General features: G+C 39.2%; 1 protein-coding gene across 2 annotated transcripts in view; it reads right to left on the bottom strand.

Moving 5' to 3' along the window:
• Positions 1-1,585: 1,585 nt before the first annotated feature.
• The window catches only part of LOC306908326 (complement C2), a 31,280-nt gene continuing 10,960 nt past the window's right edge, over positions 1,586-21,905 (bottom strand). Inside the window, exons 5-19 of one of the 2 annotated variants that reach the window (XM_079481089.1) lie at positions 21,659-21,832; positions 21,484-21,582; positions 21,251-21,384; positions 19,792-19,930; positions 19,568-19,699; positions 19,320-19,421; positions 17,465-17,602; positions 14,744-14,841; positions 14,506-14,632; positions 13,499-13,676; positions 9,936-10,012; positions 9,752-9,843; positions 4,619-4,748; positions 4,494-4,543; positions 1,586-1,827 (exon numbers count right to left, since the gene is read on the bottom strand). In XM_079481089.1, the coding sequence (XP_079337215.1) occupies positions 1,660-1,827; positions 4,494-4,543; positions 4,619-4,748; positions 9,752-9,843; positions 9,936-10,012; positions 13,499-13,676; positions 14,506-14,632; positions 14,744-14,841; positions 17,465-17,602; positions 19,320-19,421; positions 19,568-19,699; positions 19,792-19,930; positions 21,251-21,384; positions 21,484-21,582; positions 21,659-21,832 (1,838 nt within the window). In that variant the 3' untranslated portion in view covers positions 1,586-1,659. Of the gene's footprint in view, positions 1,828-4,366; positions 4,544-4,618; positions 4,749-9,751; positions 9,844-9,935; positions 10,013-13,498; positions 13,677-14,505; positions 14,633-14,743; positions 14,842-17,464; positions 17,603-19,319; positions 19,422-19,567; positions 19,700-19,791; positions 19,931-21,250; positions 21,385-21,483; positions 21,583-21,658; positions 21,833-21,905 lie in introns of both variants that reach the window. The other variant, XR_013787994.1, reaches the window with a different exon arrangement.

Here is a 21,905-nt window from a genome sequence, read left to right as displayed (position 1 = left end):
AAGTGTATTGTAACATGCCTGAAATAATGAAATCATTGTTATTATTTAATTTATTTTCTCTGTTTTTGTTATTTACAGCCAGAGTATGCACTCATTGAAAGTGCAGCAAGAAACTTGCTGTCGCTCATAACAGCAACAGCTGGTCAGGAACAGGTTCAGGGTCAAAGCCAACCCCGGGGTCTGACTGTAAATCAATCTCAGGAAGAGCAATCTGATCAGAAAATGCACTAAACAACACCATTTCCTGTGTGCATATGAACTGTAAATAGTCTAGGTCCAGAGGTTGCCGACTGAGAATGTGGTGAAGTCGAGATTGAAGCCGATCCATCATTATGCGAACTACCTGGGAGATGTGATCAATGGACAGACATAGAAAGATAATTAATACAATTTGAACTGCAATATTTACATTTAGTGATTTAGCAGAGGCTTTTATCCAAAGCGAATTACAAAGAGTACAATATGCTAAACATTGAAAACTTGCAAATAGTTTATACAAAATATAATCTAGATTAGAAGACCGTAATGTTCTATTAAGTGTGGTACTTAATTTCCATTAAGATTCAGAAATGGAACAAGGACAAACATTAACTCTTAAGTTAAAAATATCTCAAGTTACCTGTCCACTGAGCACCCCTTTTTGTTCACTTTTTGAAAGGGTCTCAGGCTTTTTATTTAGTTAGTTTTTAGTTGGAATTCAGTCAACTTAATTGTTAATGTAATAAAATAATTAATAAATGAAACAAACAATCTACTGTTGTTTCTTAACTTGCCTGTGACGTATGTAGTGCCCAAATTATTATTTTGGACAGAAGAATGAAACCTTCTTTTCAATTAAATAAAATCTTCTCACTTTATGGAGAACGAAAGAAAGTGTAATGTTGTGTCACTATTAGTAATTTCGTAACATATATGGCAGAGCTTTAAATTTATAGCTAGATACTATATGCTTTAGAGAGCGGAGTGTTAATAAGTGCTAATGTGGGTTTCTGTCTAGATGTGTAATAATCATTTTGCAAAACAATACCTCAAAAATGTTAATTATATGTTCAGTAGGACATAAACTCACCTGTTCACCGCTCATGTTCGTCATCTGTAAGCAAGCACGCGTTTTCAAATCATTCGGCGTTACCTTAAAATTATCCACTATAGCGCCATCTGCTGTTTTGGAAGAGGGAGTTGCTCAACTGCATTTGTGAGAAAATCTGCCTGGACACATTTGTGAGAAAATCGACCCGAGAGATTCTCTTAAAAGGGCAAGTGTCTCACAATCGTAACAGACAGGAATGCATTTGTATGCCCTAGGTTTAGTATTTGTTCACAGGTTACAAGTAATTTGTAGAATGGCTTGTATTTATTTGTAAAACATCATTTATATTTGTTAATTATCTGCGTTCTCGCTCAAACGGACCTTTGTCTTTGCACATTGCTTTCTGTTTGTTTGCGAGGCGAGATTTCCCTTTGCAAAGCAAATTGAGTTTGTTTGCAAAATGCTGGATTTGTTTGTTAAATTAAGGCACAATATTAACTCCATATTTGAAGCATCAATATGGATTTGATGTGCTAAAAATAAATGCACAAAGATTGTGTAGATATTTGAGGAATTTTATTGACAAATGGCATTGCATGCATTCATCTGTTTAATGTGTTTAACTCTTGCTAAGCATCCTTCAGAAACTCCAGATCCTTGTCAAGATGTTGTCTGAGCCAGGGCATCAAAGAGAACACACTGGTGTGAAAGTCTCTGGCGTCTGCAGGCCAGTCAACATCTTTGATAACAGTCTTGCTGTCACATATCTTATTGGTTCCCCAACTGATGACGCCAACCTGTAGGAGAATGACACGAATCTCAGTCTTTGCAAAGTATGTTGTGCTATGAATAAAGTTTTCTATGTCCTGCTTCGCTTTAATCCCCACTTCAATGAAAATTCTTAATAATATATTTTATACTTATAACAGCAGGTAAAACCAAGGCAACGCTGACTAAATAGCGCAGATGAAAAGCTGACTGTGGTGTCTGCTCACATTGGCTGTCTGGATCCAAAGTTGCCCTAACACAACAAGCCGCCAACGGCCAAGAATTAACTTTCCGTACCAGCAGGTGGCAGCAGTAGGTGTTCGATACTCATAACATGAAACCTGCTGAGATAAGCATTACTCCTTGCGGGCCCTGGCTGAGCGCAGAGAAGATGATCCAACTTGACAATCTATATGACGTAAACTCAATTGCTCCGTGTGGTTCATATGCTGATGACACCCAGATTGATATGCATTGAAAATCTGTTGTCAATGAGGCAGTTTCTTTTCTTTCTCAATGTATTTCTGAAATAAAAAAATGGTTGTCTGATAATCTTCTTTGTCTAAACAGCGACAAGACTGAAGTGATGCTCAGTGGTTCACCTCGCCAGTTACGCAAGGCTGGGCCTTTAACGTGGGTGGCTCTGTTTAACAACTGTTTCAAACTAAACAAAAAATTTGGGGATGACATTTGATGCTAACTTAACATTTGATCTTCATGTTTGCAATACAGTAAAAGTATCCTTTTTAATCTCAGAAATATTTCCAGACTACGTCATATGCTGACAAGCTGAAAAGCTAATCATGACTTTACAGTTATCAAAATAAGAGAAAACTAATGCACTGGTGCCTGGTGTTACAAAAGCTCCCCTTCATTACAGTTGGTTCAAAATTCTGCTGCTCACATCCTGACTAGGACCAGTGGAAGAGTACACGACACCCATTTTAGAAACCTTACACTGGCTCCCTGTCAAATTTTGTATTGATTTCAAAATTCTCCTGCTAACTTGGCCTTGAATGATTTGGCTCCACAATACCTGATCTTGTTGTTATTTTCCTTGAATTTTATTATAAATGTGAATTTCTATTACGTTAATTGTATTCTCTCTTTCTTATGGAAAGCGCGTTGAGATGCTACTTTTAAAGGAGGTATATAAAATGTATTATTATTATGAAGTCTCACGTGTAAATTAATAGAAGGTACTGTTTTAGTCATGCTTGATGTCAGTACATCACAACTTTATGTTTGGGTGCTTGATCTTGATGTACTATAGCCCTGAACAGAAATGCACTTCTCATAATGCACCGTTGCGGGTGACTGCATTATTATTATTGGAGGGGTTTGGCCAATACATTTTTAAGACTACCGCCCCAGACTCATCAGCAAAGACAGCTGCTTTAGAACCGTGTCAAAATAACATTTGATCACTTTTCTGACATCTGCGTTTGCTGTTCACAAAATGACCCCTATCATTCCTTGCTAAGTGTTTTTTTCCACCCAAAAAGGAAAATTCTGTCATAATTTTCTCACGCTCAAGTGGTTCCTGTTAACCTGTATACATTTTTTTGTTCTGTTGAACACAAAGAAAGATATTTAGAAAGTGTTAGTGACTGAAATTTCTAATATTTGGTACATCATCTCGGACATCATTGACTATCTGTTAAACACAAAAGAAGACATTTTGAAGAATTTAGGAAATATTGGGATTATGATGTTTTATGTATTATAAATTCATGTTTACTGTTGTTTTACTGTTAAATATAATGATATGAGTATGTCCATGCTGTGCTGGGTTCTTTGTCTTGAAAGCTAGTTGGCAGAAGTGTGTAACATGAGCTCTGAGGAATGCAGAAGCAGGGTCTCAGATAACAAGTGTGTGAGTGTATGTGTGTGTGTGCGTCAATCGCATCTCCCGGCAGGACCGGCTATTTTCAAAATGTTTTGCAGGAACCAATGGTTGGGGGAGAATGGAGTCAGATTTACATGTCCCGAGTTGATTGGTTCCGGAGGATTCAACGCCCGCCCGATGAAGGGGAGGAGCCCGAAGAGAGAATCGACGTCACATATTTTATAAATACTTGTAACCCAGAAGTTTGTATTCGGTTGTTCGCTCGTGTATATGTTTGAGAGACAACTCCCAGCTGGAAGAAGCTTTTACATCTGATAATAAATTCTACTTAAACTTATTGGGAAAAACGATATCTTTGACTTTTCTTCAAATTTTGAACACGCAGGACTCGAGTTTCAAAAGTCCAATAGAAAGCAAACAGTTTGTGGCACCTTTGGCTACCATTTACATTTTTTCTAGTCAATGATGTCCCAGAACTCTCAATTTTTCCAAATATTTAGGGGTCAAGCGACGAAGTGGCGTAGATACCTATTGCTTCCAATGGTGGAACAAAAGCTGTCTGGTTTGCACTGAATTTAGTATATGGCTTCGAGAGACTTCCATAAATAAAAGTCATTAAAAGCTTTTTGATTGGTCAAGCGATTCTTGTATAAACCATCAATGAATTCTAAGGCATGCACGCCAAAGGGTGAGTAATTCATGACAGTTGGGTGGAGAACCCCTTTAAGTCTCCTAAGATGCTTCTGTTTATCCGGATCCTGCATCCCAGTTATACAATCCATTCATTTCCAGATTTGCACTTTATGATAGATTTTGTAATGCCAAAACAAACTGCAAGTCACTCACTTGGAAATAGCGCATTCTCTTGCGTAAGAGGAGTGCTCCGCCAGAGTCCCCTGGAGGAACAAACATCCATTACACATCATGCTGCATTTGAGAATATACTGTATCTTTCATGTCCAAAGACAAACCTTTACAAGTAATTTCATGTCTGTGTGTCTCTGAACCTCCAGTGCACATGAATCTGTCTGTGATCACTTCACTTAGAGATACGGTGCTGTTCGCATAGATGGATCTTGCCTTCTGAATGCATTCACCTCTCTGCAAAACAGAAGTGAAATTCAACCACGACCTTACTGACAGCACAGAATGTCTGCTGATGTTTAAAACAAAATGCGCAAAAAAGTTAGAACATTTTACTTGAAGTGCACTCTAAAAAACGTTGTGTTAAAAACAACATATTTTGGGCCCTATCATACACTGCAAAATGCAGAGCCAGGCGTGATACAAGTGTTTCTTTGCTAGTTTCAGTCCGACACAACATCATTTAAATAATAAATTAAGTTTGCGCCCATGGACGGGCTTGGTCTGGAAACGAGGTGTGTTAAGGCAGATTATTGATGCATTGCTATTTTGAGGCAACTGAAATAGACTGCGCCATTAACTAACGGAAACCTGCTCTAACGTCGATGGCGCAATATTGTTTAGTTATTGAAAGAGCACTTTAGGAATATTCGCCTATAGGTGGGTTCACAGAGAAAACTTCATTTGTTGGTTGTCCTGAGATCGTTATCGTTTAAAACAGACCACATGACCGTAATTTATATGCTATAAACTAAAAATCTTTATGTATTTGTTTATTTTACCTTATTTATTCATCATGATATACACAACAGTCATTACATTTCAAATGAATTTACTGAAACATTTTATTTAGATTCAACAACAAATATACAATATAGTATTTTACATTACTCATGTACAACTGTATTTATTTCATAAAACTGCATTAGCGTCATATGCATACTTTTTGTTTTTGTTTTCTCATAACGGGTTGAAACATGAAAGCAGTCAGCATATTGGCTACTACTATTAAATTCTATGATAGTGCCGTAAGTGAGAAAAAATACTTTTTTTAAGAGAAAGCATAGTAAAATCTACATATCTGTCACGGTGTGTGGACAGAACCCAAACGCAGGCAGCAGAGTTAAATAACAAAAACTTTATTTAAACAAAAGACCCTCGATGAGGAAAACACGATCTAAAACAAGACAAAAAAGTGTAAACTAAAACTTTCCACAAGGGGAACAAAACAAACAAAGTCCTTTGAATAATAAATCAACAAAATCCACAAACTTAGAACAGGAACAAACACGATAATCCATAGACAGGAATAATCCAACAAGGTGACGTGAGGAGGTACGATAATGACAAAATGACAATGAACCGACAAGGAACAGAGGGAAAACTGGGGCTTGATAAAGGGAAAACACTAACAAGGACTGATGACACAGGGAGAGTGGCCACAGGTGACAAGGATGAAACACTAAGGGAAAGCTAACAGGAAGATTGCACGAGGCAGGTGAGGGGACTGAAACACTAAGGGAAAGATGGATCAGGGCTGGAGACAAGACTAACACTAATGGACTGCTAACAGGGAAACAAGGGGGCGGGGCTAAAGGACGTGACACCGGAGAGAGAGCATGGCTTCTCAAAACAATGCTCTTTCTCCACACAAAACACATGGGACTGACAGGATCATGACAATATCGTTCCTGAAAGTATTGCATGGTGTGAAACATGTTGAACATTATGGACAGGTAGTTGATTCCGTAAAGATGGGTTACCATGCTATGTCATGAATTCTGACTTCGTTACAATGTTAAACGTGCTTGGCCACTCATGCTTAACCTGGTCAACTTGTTAAAAACCGACATAGTATTTCTGTGCTTGATAAACTCTCACCAGCACTCCAACTTGCTTTGGAAAGTGTTTTATAAACTACAGCATGATGTGTTCATGCTGTAGTTCCGTCCCCTCTGCCTGGCTCCAGCAGCTCATCTTTTTCCGGAAATAATCTTACAGCTGTATCTGTCTTCTATCAATTAAATCAAAATAAATACTATGGTAGAAGCAGTGGCGGCTCCAGACAATTTTGATTGGGGAAAATGGGGGGGTCTTGGTCATTTCAAGGGGGGTCTCATGAAAACCAACAAAAAATACAGTGGACACGGCTTATAACTGCATATTAATGCAACTAAACAAATAAAACAACACAGCATATCAACTACTTTTAATTAATTAATCAATTGTAGTTTGCAAACAATATGCTCCAACTTTAATTACCATAGCCACACCCAGTGCCGCTGCTAGCCATATTCTTCTTCTTCGGCGGTCACTCGAAACGAGTATGACTGTCCTCTCCGTCGGGTCGCCTTATTTGTGGATCCTCAGGTGGCTGTAAAGGCCAATCTGTGATCCACAGATTCTGCTGCAATGTTGACATTTGAGGTCCGTGGTGGTGTGTAGTGTCCTCCTTTTTTAAGTTTGATGGACATTCTGTCGATAGAGAGTTTGGTAATGACGAGGTTATGCTGATCGCACTTACTCAGAAGCAGCACTCCGTTGGAGTTGATGTTACCGATGCCCTCCTTGCCAATAGTGCCCTTCCAGAGGTGTTGGTCCCGGCCTACCCTAGCATTAAAGTCTCCAAGGAGGATGATCTTGTCCTTCCTGGGGATTTTTGACAGGGTGTCTTCTAGGCAGGCATAGAAAGCTTCTTTTTCTTCCACATCGGAGTCTAGGGTAGGGGCATAGGCGCTCACTACTGTCGCTGTCAGGTTGTTGGCCAACACCAGATGGATTGTCATGAGGCGCTCGCTGATCCCCACGGGAAGTTCGGAGAGGTGGTTGACAAGCTGGTTTTTGATGGCAGGTCCAACTCCATGGTTTCTAGCCTCATTGGCTGGCTTTCCTTTCCAGAAGAAAGTGTAACCTCCTTTCTTCTCCTTCAGTTGCCCTTCACCTGCCAGTTGGTTTTCGGAAAGAGCAGCTATATCAATCCGGTATCTCTGCAGTTCTCTGGCTATGATAGCGGTTCGTCTCTCAGGTCTGTCACTGGAGGTGCTGTCCAGCAGGGTGCGCACATTCCAGGCTCCAAAATTCAATTTATTTTGTTTCTGACACCAAATGGGGTGTTTCCTCTGGACGCAGTAATACAGTCAGGAGGTATGAGGCAGGCTATTTTTAGGGCACCTTTTCTAGCCCCTTCCCCATGTGGGGTAAGCAGAGTGGATCCTAAATAGGACTGCTTAGACATGGGTGTAGCTGCCGAAGAGCTCTTCTGCCTCGTTCCAAGAGCCCAGCGACTGATTCTGACACCCATCGCCTAATGTGCCAGCTCATGACTAGGGACTTCCAGACTACACAACCCTGCCCCCGTCGCCACTTGCTGGTCGCCATAGGACTTTATCCAGGGTGGAAGGGTGGATTCCCTTTGTGGAGGACGCCTGTGCGTGACGTTGTTTAACGTGTGAAGGCTGGTGCACAGACAACCATCACACGATCCTTGGCAGGTCTGGGTCAGGATCCAGTGGCATGGAGTCCAAGACGACTGGGGACCCATCACTGCTGCAGCCTTCATCCGTCTTCCCAGCCGTTGTGATGCTCCACTTAAGTCAGCCATCATCCTCCGCCTGTTCCGACGTTGAGGTCTTTTGTCGTGTTTTTTGTTTGGTTGTGCTCCCTTAGCCTTTGCCTCTATAGGCTACCCACAAGGCAGTGGGACTATTTACCCATAGCTGGGGCTGTGGTTGGCAAGTGCCAGGATATGTCCACTGCTTGGTGGGCCTGAACACTACGTCTCTGGGGCCCACTGCTGCTCCGAGATCCCTTACAAGTTCAGCCTGGGTCCGCTAGGGCCCAGTTACCGTGTGTGGCCACAAGGAGGCACTGTAGGAGTCTTGACGGTGGAGAGGCTATGTACCGACAGGAGGAGACTTACGCACTCGGCTCCTCTTTTCGCCCCTCGCACAGGGGCTAGTTGGTGGCAGAGGCTGTAAGCAGAGTGTAGCAAGCAGAAGTAGCATGCAGCATGCAATATCTACTAAACTACAGTAAACAAACTACTAAACTATAGCCATATTGGTGCCCTAAGCATAATTCCATCTCAACTGTCTCCTCCGCCCTTTTTTAGGTATGACAAAACGATCCATTTTTAGCTTCAAGATATAAAGTGCGTAGCAGCTCTTGCGGGCTCGTGACAGCGCCTTGAACGCAATGATGCAAGGCGCAGCGGCAGCAACATTCATGGGGCGTCGCAGTGATTCTTATGTTTATATTTTTTGTATATGTCGATTAAATTACTAATTATTATTGTTCTGTGTAGTTTGAAGAGAACCATTTTTAAATCTTTTTTCCCAGATGTATATATTTTAATATATATCAAATATTCTTTAATCAGGAAGGGGGTGGTGGGGTCAAATGGGGGTTCCAGGCATTTTTGGAGGGGTCTTGAGACCCCCCAAGACCCCCCTGGCGCCGCCGGTGGGTAGAAGTAGTCAATATTAATATGAGATTAAACTGTGTGTGTTGCCACATCTTTTAATGAAGATTTACCTTTGGTTGTAACTATTCTCTTAATGAGTCCTGGGTGTGTTTTGAGCAAAACCGTTAAGTCTTGTATCCCATTCCCTTTAAGAGCTAGTTGCGCTCGCGCCATAGCGGATTCTCTATTTACAAGGTGGAAGTTGCAAGAGCAAAGATTGGATGCTTCTCCAGAGAGGAAACGCAGTACTTATTCTGTACTGTAGATAGTCTGCTTACGAGCTTTAACCTTGTGCACGAGCAGATAATCTCAGATGATCTCTGTGTGTAATAAGCATAATGTATGTGCGCTGTGCACCCACCTGAAAACTGTGTCGAGCTGAAAGGCACTTGCCTGGTGCCACATTTATAGGGCCCATTATGTGTTAATATGAACACATCCTTTTTTAAGAGTGTAGGTACTTCAGAAAAAGGTACAACACTCTTCAGTTTTGAGAGTGTATTGTATGGTTGTCCACAGTTTTCCATTATAAATAGAATACATGTAAAGAATCGGCCTTTTCCTTGAAACATGAACATTAATAAAGCAGAATTGGTTTTGTATGTTAAATTTAGGCTAGATACAGTATTTGGAACATTTTAGTTAACGGTTTCCAAACTACTGTACATCGGAATTACAAACATTTCTTCTGATTGTTGGTGATCATAAGATGTTTTGATTCTTCTGTTTGTTATCGGTTGGTAAGACATAATGTTTTATTTTTTATGTTTCTACTCACTTTTGCACCACTATGTACGAATGTGTTTGATCGGTGAGTTCCCTGTCTGATGAAGTAAGCCGGAGTCTCATTCAGGTGGAGAAGGTGTTTCTCTGACCATGCAAACAAACATTTATTTCCAAATGGAGCTGTTTATGTTAATTGTATACCGGTATATGCTTTGAACTTGTCTCAAAAAACTTACTGTGCTGGTTACAGGTGGTGTCTGGACCCATTTTGAGAGCCCGGTTTGAAGAATAGGTACAAGGCAAACAAACAGGCCTGTGTAAAAACATTGTAAATTGGCATGGCAGAACTTTTAAAGTGCATTTCAATTTACAATAAAACCACCCAACCACTTTGTCACTAGTGACTTTTCAAACCCTTTAGCGACTTATCTTCCAAAAAGCGGCTTGCGACAAATCTACGTTTGAATCATATATAAACTCAGGAGTGTGCAGGAGAGAGGAGCGCCTTTTTTCTGCACCATGCTCATTGCTTATGATGCAGATTAAACGACAATAAAATTCTTTGCAAAGTACCTCATGCCTCTCTGTGCGTTGCGTTTGTCTGGGCTGACACACCTAGTTTAAGGAATAAGAAAATTCCACAACAATTTGGCAACGAGGGATGGGATCACAAGGCTGACGGAGAACGGACTGGAGTTGATTGATCATCCTGGACATAGCAAATCCAGCTCTAACCCCATACAGGGACTAGAGAACTCTCCTCCGGACTCCAAGCTGACGTGATCCCAAAAGAACTCAGTGCAAGGCACAAAAGTGAAAAACGGTGAGTCAAGTATATATTTTTAAAACAGTCTGAAAAGAGAAGTGACTGATTTTTAAACAGTCTGAAGAAAAGGGAAGTGACTACTCAAAATTAAACAGTCTGAAAAGAGAGAAGTGACTACTAATATGGATAAACCAACATAAAGAGAAATTAGGAAAATATGGGATGGAAAGTCTTAAAAGAAAAAGCGAACTTTCCAGAAAACGGTACATTCAGTACCACTAAATTAGAGAAAATAAGAGAACACATGTCTAGAAAAGGGAGAGAAAAATATAATGAAGCATGTAAATGTTTAGAGTTGATGAGGAAATAGCTCCTTTGCTGCAACTTCAACCTTTGTTTTCAGTGATGTCCACCTATTTCCATTTTCTGAGATAGAAAGAAGATTGTATTTAAATATCAGACATATCTTAAGTCAACACCATAGTGGTTGTAAAGTGGGTTGTGTGATATTTGTCCAAGTGAGATGTGTTTAGGGCAGTGCTGCTCTGCTACTGGGCTGATTGTGGACATGCATCTTGTATTTGGCCTTGCAGCTATAAGGCTTTAAAATTATTGACTCGACCCAGCCCAATGAAGACTTGACTCACACTGGCCCCCAAAAAAGTGGAAAAGTGGCTACTGAGTGTATATGTATATCAGCTGTACCAGGGGTGGGCTAAAGGGGCTGAAGCCCCAAATGTTTTTACAACCATGTCCTGTAAGAATCACTTAGCGGCCGTTTACATTTTGCACAACTTGCAAGTTTGTTATTTTAAATGTAGACATGCACAGGGCTGGGAAGAAAAATTGGCCCTGGAATTTTTTGGCCCATATCGGCCCTCCATCATGCTCGGGTCTATCTACCGGGGGGGGGGGATGCATGGTTAATTCTGTCAAAGGAGGGGTTGGTGGAATGCGTGTATTTTGCATTTGCGTTGTGTGCATTCGCATTTTAAGGGAGAGAAAAATATAATGAAGCATGTAAATGTTTAGAGTTGTGTGAGAGGGAAGCAAATAGACGTGACCATGTTTTTAAAGAAAAGGCTTTGGAAGAATTGCCACCACCGAGTCATACACCTCCACCGCCGAAAACTCTATTGTACCTTGTTTTGCCTGAATATAATGATTTTACCCCTCTGTCTCCTTTACACCCATCTATGACTTGTTACAAACACCAACCGGAGAATGATTGTGTTCCTCCTCAACGATGTCTGAACCCGATCCCAGACCCGATTGAGGCAGCTCCAGTGCCCCCACCAAAGCCCGTGGTGCGTCCAAAGCAAGAAAGAGCGTGTCCAGCACCGACGTACAAATAACTTTTGAAATTTTGCAAAGAATTCTCACCCTCAATGAAATAATTAGAGAGACTGCTGAAGGTCAAAGTGAAACCATCTGACCTGAGAAAGCTACAGGGTAAATGGCCTGTGGAAGATCAAGAAAAAGCTTTTACAAGACAAAGAACTCAACATGGCTCTCATAAGAATCGGAGGAGAGCACGGTGGAAAAGGAAACTGGCGAGGGAGAGGAGGTCAATGGCACGGGTGTGGAAGAGGGAGGTTTTAAACCCTCTAGCACTTATGATCCAGAGAAGTGTTTAAACTGTGGGAACACGGGGCACTGGCGCAGAGACTGTCCTGAGCCTCGAAGATCACAGAGTTCAAAAGAAAAGGGAGATTGAAGTGAGGAGGTGAGGCATCATTCCGAGGGTGGTGAGTATGATTTCCCCTAGCATATGCAATGAAGAAATGCTTTTTCCTACTGTATGCAATGAAGATCTGCTTAGCTCACATTCTATGAGGAATGAAACTGTAAGGATCTGTCTGCAATGACTCTCCCAACCACCAGGTGGCGCTGCATGACCTCTGCCCAACAACGACTCTCCCAACCACTAGGTGGCACCAACCACAAACTATTAGCACAGCTCATTAGTTATAATTTGCATCACCTGTTGTTTATCTATTTAAGTTTGGCCAGTGCTTTGTTCCCTGTTCAGTCTTGAGCCTACCCATTGCATGGAATACCTGCGTTTGACACCTTTGTTTTAGTTGGACTGTAATTTTGCCCCTTTTTTTGTATAAGTAAAGCGTGCCTAACTGAGAACAGTTTCTAGCAAAGTGATCTAGTATAGCAAACCGTGAGTGACGTCAGTGGACTGTTCCAAGATGGCGGATTCGTCTACATGCCTAAAGCGCTTAAATGCGTCATCTTGTAAGATATATCTTTGCATAGTACAACCTACTCTAACTGCAGCCTACGTCACATGCTAATAAGAGAAGACAAAGCCAATTGTCAAGGTTTAGAGGAGTGGGACTAAAGAAAGCCAATGTAATCCTTTTAGAGACGTGAATTGCAGAGGAGGTACTCATTGCTGGCAATGAGTTTGTCAGAGACGTTGAGAGAGAGAGTTGCGTGAACTCCTGTGACTCCAATGGAACAGTTTAATTGCAGCAATGCCACATGGAACTGCAACTTAACAGACCACCTGAGGTAAACTTTAAACGCATTTAAATACGCAAGCCTTTTAATGAAAAAAGCATTTAAAGAAATAAAAAGAAAAAACAAAACTTCCTGGAACTATCTGAAAGCTCCATGAATCATGTTACGCTCGAAAACATTGAACTTCTTCTGTTGCGACTCTCTCTCAATGGCTCTGGAGTTTGCGTACCACAAGCTGAGCTATTTTTACAGAATGCGGTTTTAGATGATTTTTAATCGCAATAAAATGATTCCAGGATAAAAACAAGTTTGAGTAAAATAGTAATGGATAAAGAACCACACGACATCAGTGGTTATTTACAAATTTAGATTAATTGTCTGGTTGAAATTATTGCTAAGGATGGTGATGATATGGTATGGACATGTCCTTAGCGTCCCAAACCAATCAACACCCTTGCTGAAGACATCCACATAGCTTAAAAGCTGCTTTGTGTCATGTATTTGCTTACTACCATAAAAAAGAAAAAATAATGAAGACATGATGTAGTTGAATCCTACCTTGCCTCTAAAGATATTGCAATGTTTTCACTCAGCTTAACCAGAGCAATGTCATAGTCGTAAAACTCCTTCACATTCTTGTCTTTCAGGCCTTTCAAATCAAACTTTCGATGAGGAAATAGCTCCTTTGCTGCAACTTCAACCTTTGTTTTCAGTGATGTCCACCTATTTCCCTTTTCTGAGATAGAAAGAAGATTGTATTTAAATATCAGACATATCTTAAGTCAACACCATAGTGGTTGTAAAGTGGGTTGTGTGATGTTTGTCCAAGTGAGATGTGTTTAGGGCAGTGCTGCTCTGCTACTGGGCTGATTGTGGACATGCCTCTTGTATTTGGCCTTGCAGCTATAAGGCTTTAAAATTATTGACTCGACCCAGCCCAATGAAGACTTGACTCAAACTGGCCCCCCAAAAAAATGGAAAAGTGGCTACTGAGTGTATATGTATATCAGCGGTACCAGGGGTGGGCTAAAGGGGCTGAAGCCCCAAATGTTTTTACAACCATGTCCTGTAAGAATCACTTAGCGGCCGTTTACATTTTGCACAACTTGCAAGTTTGTTCTTTTAAATGTAGACATGCACAGGGCTGGGAAGAAAAATTGGCCCTGGAATTTTTTGGCCCATATCGGCCCTCCATCATGCTCGGGTCTGTCTACCGGGGGGGGGGGGGGTGCATGGTTAATTCTGTCAAAGGAGGGGTTGGTGGAATGCGTGTATTTTGCATTTGCGTTGTGTGCATTCGCATTTATAACACGTCCTACCCATACGATAGCGGCCCAACACGAAAACTCCCAGGATGCCAGATGACCAGCCCACCCCTGGACATTCAACAAGTATGCGCAAATAGATAGCAACGAGGTGCAGTATATACAGTATACATCCACATTTCAAAATCCAACCAGATCCCATCGACGTTCATTATAGTATGTTGCATCGTGTAAAGTGGTTTGGTTTTACAGAATGTTAATGTTTGTGTAGTGATTCTTATTCTGTACCATTCTTCTTACCATACTGAACCTTAACTTCAGAGGCTTTGGAAATTGATAGAAATTCACCATTTACACGCACAAAGCAGTGAGCAGCTGTCAGCACCCAGCTTTTAGTCAAGATAGAGCCTTTGCATATGTTATGAACCTAGGTAACAGCAACAAAAAAAAAAAACATTCAAATAAAATGCATACAGTCTGACAGAAGTTATGCTGTTCTACATTTACATCAAAAATGAAATTGATATCACCAACCAACCGAGGTAATGGTCACATGCCAAGGTCTGGTATAAACGCTGTTAGATGAATCAGTCTGTTCCTCTTGTGCCATTCCACACGCCGTCACAGCAGAATCATCTTGCAAACATGAAGGGGATTAAAATTAACATTAAAAGGCTAGTGACTCTTCTGAAATAAAGCTCAATAACGGATTCAATGCAAAGCAGCAGTGCATCAGTGGCCGAAAGTGATGTCGACAATCTTCGCTCTTTATACAAATATTGTTTTAAGATGCATTAGCACTTTTGTGTGCGTGTTACCTTGATATGTTTGGAGTAACTGAAAGGTCAGCTTTTGAGGTGAATTTAGACTACACATAAAGACATCGCAGAGGAAAGATTATAAAACATCACCACATGAGATTATCAACAAATATTAATAACTGATCTAATCTTAGTTCATAATTGCTTTATTTCCTGCTTGATTTCCTTTAGTGTTCTATTATCTCTTTTAAAAGACATTTACTGATACACTGTAGTTTGCCTTTCAATAGTTTTGACTAATAAGTACCTTTAGATTTTATTATTTTCATGGTTAAATCTAACCTGAGGGAGCATTACAAGGAAATATTCAACAAATACAACACGCAGTATTGCCCTTACTTCATCTTCATTAGCTGACATTTATTTACAGTTGATTCAAAAATGTTTTCATCAAAATGCCATTTCAATTCACATTTGACATTTCTAAGGTAAACATAGAAAAATAATCATCTTATCATATTATTTATGTATAATGACCCCACATTTTCATTAATAAACCATTAGCAAATATTAGATAATCTTAATGGATAATAATATATATGGGTGATTCTCACAAAATCTTGGTTTTAAGATGTCAAACATGATTTTCTTGAAAAAACTTTTAGCCAATCGCTTTGTACTTATTGCAACCAAACGCTTACTCCACCCGTCCCTTTCGAAACACTAAGACGGCTGACAGAACATGGTGAATCATGCAAGGGAACCCGCGGTGTATGTACATAGAAATAGCTCATATTAAGGTCACAAAAACATACCACTTTGTGGTGTACGCTCTTTATACACATCTGAAGAGACAGCTATGTATATTATATTGCATTTCTAACAGTAGATCATCCCCAAAATCCTGATTATGATCAATCCGATTGCCTGTCAATCAAACTCTGTGAAAAGAGCCTATTGACCTTTCACCTATGATGTCATTCCACCTTTTCGCAAAGCAGGGTATCATAACTTCCGTTTTGCAATGAACAAGGAGAAGAACTTCTGTTTTGCCGTCGTGCTAGAATTTTAAATGAGTGGTCAAGACATCGGTAAGATTATTATTTTGTTTAGTATCAGGCATGTCAATATTCAGTAACGTGATTGACTGACAGAACACTTATTCAAGTACTTATCCTAGCACCTTTGCTAACGCAAAAAGAAACCTTCATAATCAAACAGGTACTGTTCAACGAAGAATGTGTAGCTTAGATCATTCTAAGGCTCTAGTGGAAGTAACGATACACTGCTTTGCTTGACGTCATGTGAAAAGGGCCCATTGGCCTCAACACTGAGCTCTTAAATATTTGTTTAATCTTTACAAATCATTTGCAATGTACAGTGCAATCAAAAGTTCAATCATCAACTACATGCTCAAAAGGTCAAGATGACAGTGATGTTTACATTTTTCTTGATTTAAAAAAAATGTTTATATCTTATTTAGCCTCTGCTAAATTAATCAAATTAAACAAATTACAAACAATTGACAACGATCATCCTATTCAACAGTTTACACCTCTTAATGGATGTTGCTTCTTGAGCATCAATAAATGGTCCTATGGTGTGATTAATACACAATTTGCTGGTCAGGTGTGGGTTTAGCACACTGGGCTAGTTGCTCCAAGAAGCATGAACATTATTCAAGGCTAGCACTTCCCTTTTAAGCCGTCACTTGCCGCATTCTACACTCTTACTTTTGCGAGCTGTCTCCAATACACAGAGAAAATCTCTTATTACATCGCTTCTTGACTTAATTGGTTATAAGGGGAAATAAATCTGCTGCTGCTGGACACCTGTATAGAGTCAATGAATGCCGACTGATGCCAACGGCCATGCCTTTAACATAAATGTTTAAATGCTAAATGCTGCGACAACACAATGTAAATAATTTAAGTCATTTTATTTTTACTCAAGTCCGGGTACTTGAGAAGTTCGAGTTGATTAATTCATCTTTAAAAAACGTTTACCAGTCCTGAACACTTCTTTTACCATTTCTTCATTTTATTATTCATGAATATTCTGTCAATTTTTATTTTATAATTTCACAATATTTACATTTTACTCTTTTTAAATGACAAAATATACTGCACACGCATTAGGGTTTTGATCATTTCAGCAGAAAGGCATGTCAAAATGATGTTTTGTCTAAGGCAGAAAACACAATTATCTTTACTATGATCATTTTTGTGTTACCCAATTGTATGTTTTATAATTAAATCTTGACTGCCATGATGTTTAAGTGGTTTTGTGAGAATCATCCATATTCAAAAATATGAGATAATGTGCTTGTTGACATTTAGTCTTAGTTTAATCATATTAAACATTTCCTAAAGATTAACATTGGTCATTGTTTTGTGTATCTTATAATGCTTACAAATGTCATGAACTTTTAATGATTTATAAATAAACGTTGTTATAGTGTTAAACGAAAAACTCTTCACAAGAGGCAGCTTACTTACTGATCATTTGGTTGAATACAAATCCTAGCTGGTCATAGTTTTCCAGAACAAAAATATGCTGCTCATCTTTCTTGAAAGAGGCAATAGTTTTCAGCTCATTCTTATTTACATTTTGTCCCACAGCAAACACGTAAACATCTGTGGTGGAACAAACATATGAACACAACTGTCAACTTAAGACAAACAATGAGCTTCATTCATATTGCAGGTATTTCTGACTTTTTTACAGCACTTTTTAATATGCTAGAATTTGATAGTCTTATTTAATTAACTCTGCATATAGGAATTTATTGTGTGTCTGATATTTGACCTGTGTTTTGACTTCCATAACCTTTTATGTTTTACTTATAGTCAATGTTTTCTTGTACAGCTGCTTTGTAACAATGAAAATTGTAAAAAGCGCTATATAAATAAAGCTGACTTGACTTGACTTGAAACAAACATGGAATAAATAAGATAGAGCACAAAAATGATTATGAAACTCACTGCAATGTGTAATGTACACATACAGACATGCTCAAATGTGTTGGTACCCTTTCAGCTCATTGAAATAATGCTTTATTCCTCCTGAAGAGTGATGAAATTAAAAGCGATTGCATCATGTCTACTTGAATGCCTTTGGCATGTCGTAGAATAAAGCAAAGAAGCTGGAAAGAGATGAATTGTTGCTTATTCGACGATGAAATTCTAAAATGGCCTGAACACATCTGTCGATTTCCCCTTAGAATAGATAATACATCATTGGATTACAGTGATATTTCAAACTAAATAGTTTCTTTAATTACTATCACACATGTATACAATCTTGTTTTCAGTCATTCAGACAATTTAAACAGAGAAAATTATTTAAAAGGTCATTGTGAAAAAAAAGTCACTGTGCTGTTTGGTATCATTGTGATCCTCACACTGAACATGGACCAGAGAAAGCAAACGAGTCTGAGGAGCTCAGAAAGAATATAATAGACAAGCATGGTAAAGGTAAAGGCCACAAGTCTCCAAGCAGCGTGATGTTCCTGTGACAACAGTTGCAAATATTAAGAAGTTTAAAGTTTATGGAATTGTAGCCAAACTCACTGGGCGCGACGGCAAGAGGACAATCCACCCCAGATTGAAGGATAGTGCGAATGGAAATCTCAAGACTATCAAGGCATTCTGGAGTGAAACGTACTGCCCAGTGTCAGAAAGCTCTGTCTCAATCGCAGGTCATGGGTCCTCCAGCAGGCTAATGACCCAAAACATGCTACAATCACCCAAGAATGGATAAGAACAAAACATTGGACTATTGTGAAGTGGCCTTCTATGAGTCCTGATGTGAATCCTATCGAACATCTCTGGAAAGAGCTGAAACTTGCAGTCTGGAGAAGGCCCCCATCACACCTGAGACCGCTGGAGCAGTTTGCTCAGGAAGAGTGGGCCAAACTACCTGTTAACAGGTGCAGAAGTCTCATAGAGAGCTACACAAAACCTTTGCTTGCAGTGATCACCTCTAAAGAATGTGCAACAAAATATTAGGTTTGTGGGCCATTATTTTTGTCTGTGACATTTTCATTGTTTTATTGTTTTCAATATTATGTTGAATACAAAGTCAAAATTAAAGTCTGATTTCTATGAATTATGGAATAAACAATGTTGGATGCCAATTACTTTTGTCAGCTTCGAGTTATTTTAGAGAAAATTGTGCATTCTTTCTATTTTTGTGGAGGGGTACCAACAAATTCGAGCATGTCTGAATGTTATAGACTACAAAACAGTACAACTACTTTCATGAAGTCAATACTTAAACTGGAGTCATATAAACAATTTGATATTGCATGTCAGTTTTACGGTTAGATGTGTTAATGGTCATGAAACTAACCCAGGAGCTTCTCGTCTGTGTGGTCTAGAGTGTTTCCGTAGCCCAACAAACTCCGTATCTTATCTAAAGGGATTGTTGGTTTGGGTCCCATATTGGAGTGACCTAGAGACATAAACGAAACCATAGTAAGTATACCATTAGATACTACCATTAGGTGCCAAGTACACACAATCACGAGAAAGTCATCAGTTACAATTGCGGGTTACACATCACCTTAGCTATAGCTTTCCTGTATTGGTCAGTCTTACCATCAGTCGCAATGATTATGATATTCTGAGTCCGATTGAAGTGAGTTTTATTGGTCTCTCTAAAGAAAACAAGATGGTTGTACACCTTGTCCAAGGCTTTCGAAAGATTGGTGCCTTTCTTGCTCCCATGACCTGCAATATAAGGTATGTTTTTGATGTAAGAAAGCTACAACAACATAGGAATTAAAACCATGATAAAAAGAAAAGAATTGCAATGAACATACTTTTATAACTAAACTCTTGTAATTTCTTCAAGATATAATCCAGATTGCCACTAAGGTTGTCGGTGATGGATACAATGTCTTTGGGCTCACTCGCATATGAGATGATGTCAAACTTCATATTTACTTCATAACTATCAAGCTGAAAATGGATGAACATGGTTTAGAATAGATGATCAAAATATTTTTTGTCGATGTGACAAATGAAAGACACAAAAGCAAAGTCAATGAACTAGTTTTGTCATCGCAAATATACATGTATGTAATATTCAGGACGGTCTATCACAATATCAGATTTTCATGACATGATTATTGTGGACATGAACTTTTTGTGTTAATACTCCAAAGTATCGCAGAATTGAGCCATATGACCCTTTGGCAGGCTTGTCCTTAAATTTGTTGGCTTGGTATAAGAGAACAGTTTGATCAATTAAAACTCTTTTCATAACGTTTTCTTAGGAGGGTCTCTAAATGTTTCGTTCCTATTGGAAAAATAATTGTAGGAGTTCCAAAAAGTATGTATTTAAAGTATTTAAAATAAATCCAACATGGCGGACAGAAGGTATAATGAAATACAACTAATTTGGTGTCAAAGTACTCAGCTCGATCCAGCAAATCTATAACTTTTAATCACATGACATGATGTAGAATCTTTCATATGTTATAAGCATTTTCACATATTTAGTTATATCTCTTAACCACTATGAGGCACTGGTATAAATCTTTGTAAGCTGTTTGTTAGTTACTGCATTTATTCAATAATTAAACATTGGGTCTGGTTCGAATCGGCATTCCTTTACATAACATATAGGATAGGATTTCAGATATTTATATCCCTGTATGTATCCACAGGTCCAGACTGTGATGCCATATATCAAGTTTCACATCGATTCAGCATCAAATCGAAGATACAGTATCACATTTTTTTTGGAGTGCTGGTCATCTAAATCATTAACGCATTATACAAGAACGGTTTAGGAAATTATTACGAATATGTCAGCACTGTCTCTTGATACTACATACCAAACTTCATGAAAACTGGACAAACGCTGTAGGAGGGATTAAAAAAAGTATGTGTTTAGAAAAGGATTTGTGTGTGTGCAGCTTTGAACTAATGGTGGCACTAAAGAGCTTGAGTTAGAGAGTCCAAATTTGCTATAGTTAATGTTTGGGATGTCCTCTACCTGTGTGCCATGTTCATATGTAGCCTACAGTCTGCGATAGACGCAATGGCGGAGAAAGAAGAAAACTGGCGCTTTCAAATGTTTATGTCCATTGGGGACTTGACCCCTAATAATAAGAACACTAACAGATCCAATAAGGGTCTTGACCCAAAGTCATAATTTATTTTTGTTTAAATTTTATGTTAGTTTTAGTCAATGAAAATACTGATATAACAGGTGCGATGTTGAAGTGTCAATTTATCTAAACTTTTGGATTTCGTAAGTGCATTTACACAAACCTTCTGGACAAGTTTAATAGTGGCGTTTTGAACTTTCTGAAACCCATCTTGTGAAATGCTTCCTGATGTATCCAACAGAATAAAGATGTTTAGACTACCGTCTGCTACTCTAAGACTCCGGCCAAAGGATGGGCCTAGTCATATATAATAAACAAAAAAAAAAGCAAATACTGTAGTGAAAGTTACAAATGGTAAAGAACTGTAATTAGCGTTTTTTAAGATGTTTCCCCCACCTTTCTTTTTAAACTCTGGTAAGGAAACATCCATAAATGCAGACATAGATCCTCCCAGGGCTTGAGCTACGAAGTCTGGTGGATCAAATGAATACTGGGCTGAAAGATAAAATGAATAATTAATTTTTGTCAGTACCAAACCATTTTGCAAGACACCCCTGATATTTTTACTGACCATAGCATCGTGGTTCTACCCCACTCCATTCTCTTGAGTCCAAACAATTTCTCTCAGAGGAACCAAGCATGTCCAGGCCTAACTGGCACTGGTACCGCACCCTGTCTCCGATACGAAACCGTTCCCCAGAGCGGATGGCACCTGGCGGGGAGCCTGGATTTTTGCAGTCTTTAGCTAAAACAAGACAGAATAAATGTCATTGTAAGGCGCCAATTATAATAACTGCAATATTTAAAAAAAAAACATT

The sequence above is a fragment of the Barbatula barbatula genome (genome assembly GCF_947034865.1).
Source record: "Barbatula barbatula genome assembly, chromosome: 19".
In the NCBI taxonomy this organism is placed as follows: Eukaryota; Metazoa; Chordata; class Actinopteri; order Cypriniformes; family Nemacheilidae; genus Barbatula; species Barbatula barbatula.
Note: the sequence above shows the minus strand (reverse complement) of the source record. Positions and strands in the feature narration are given on the sequence as shown.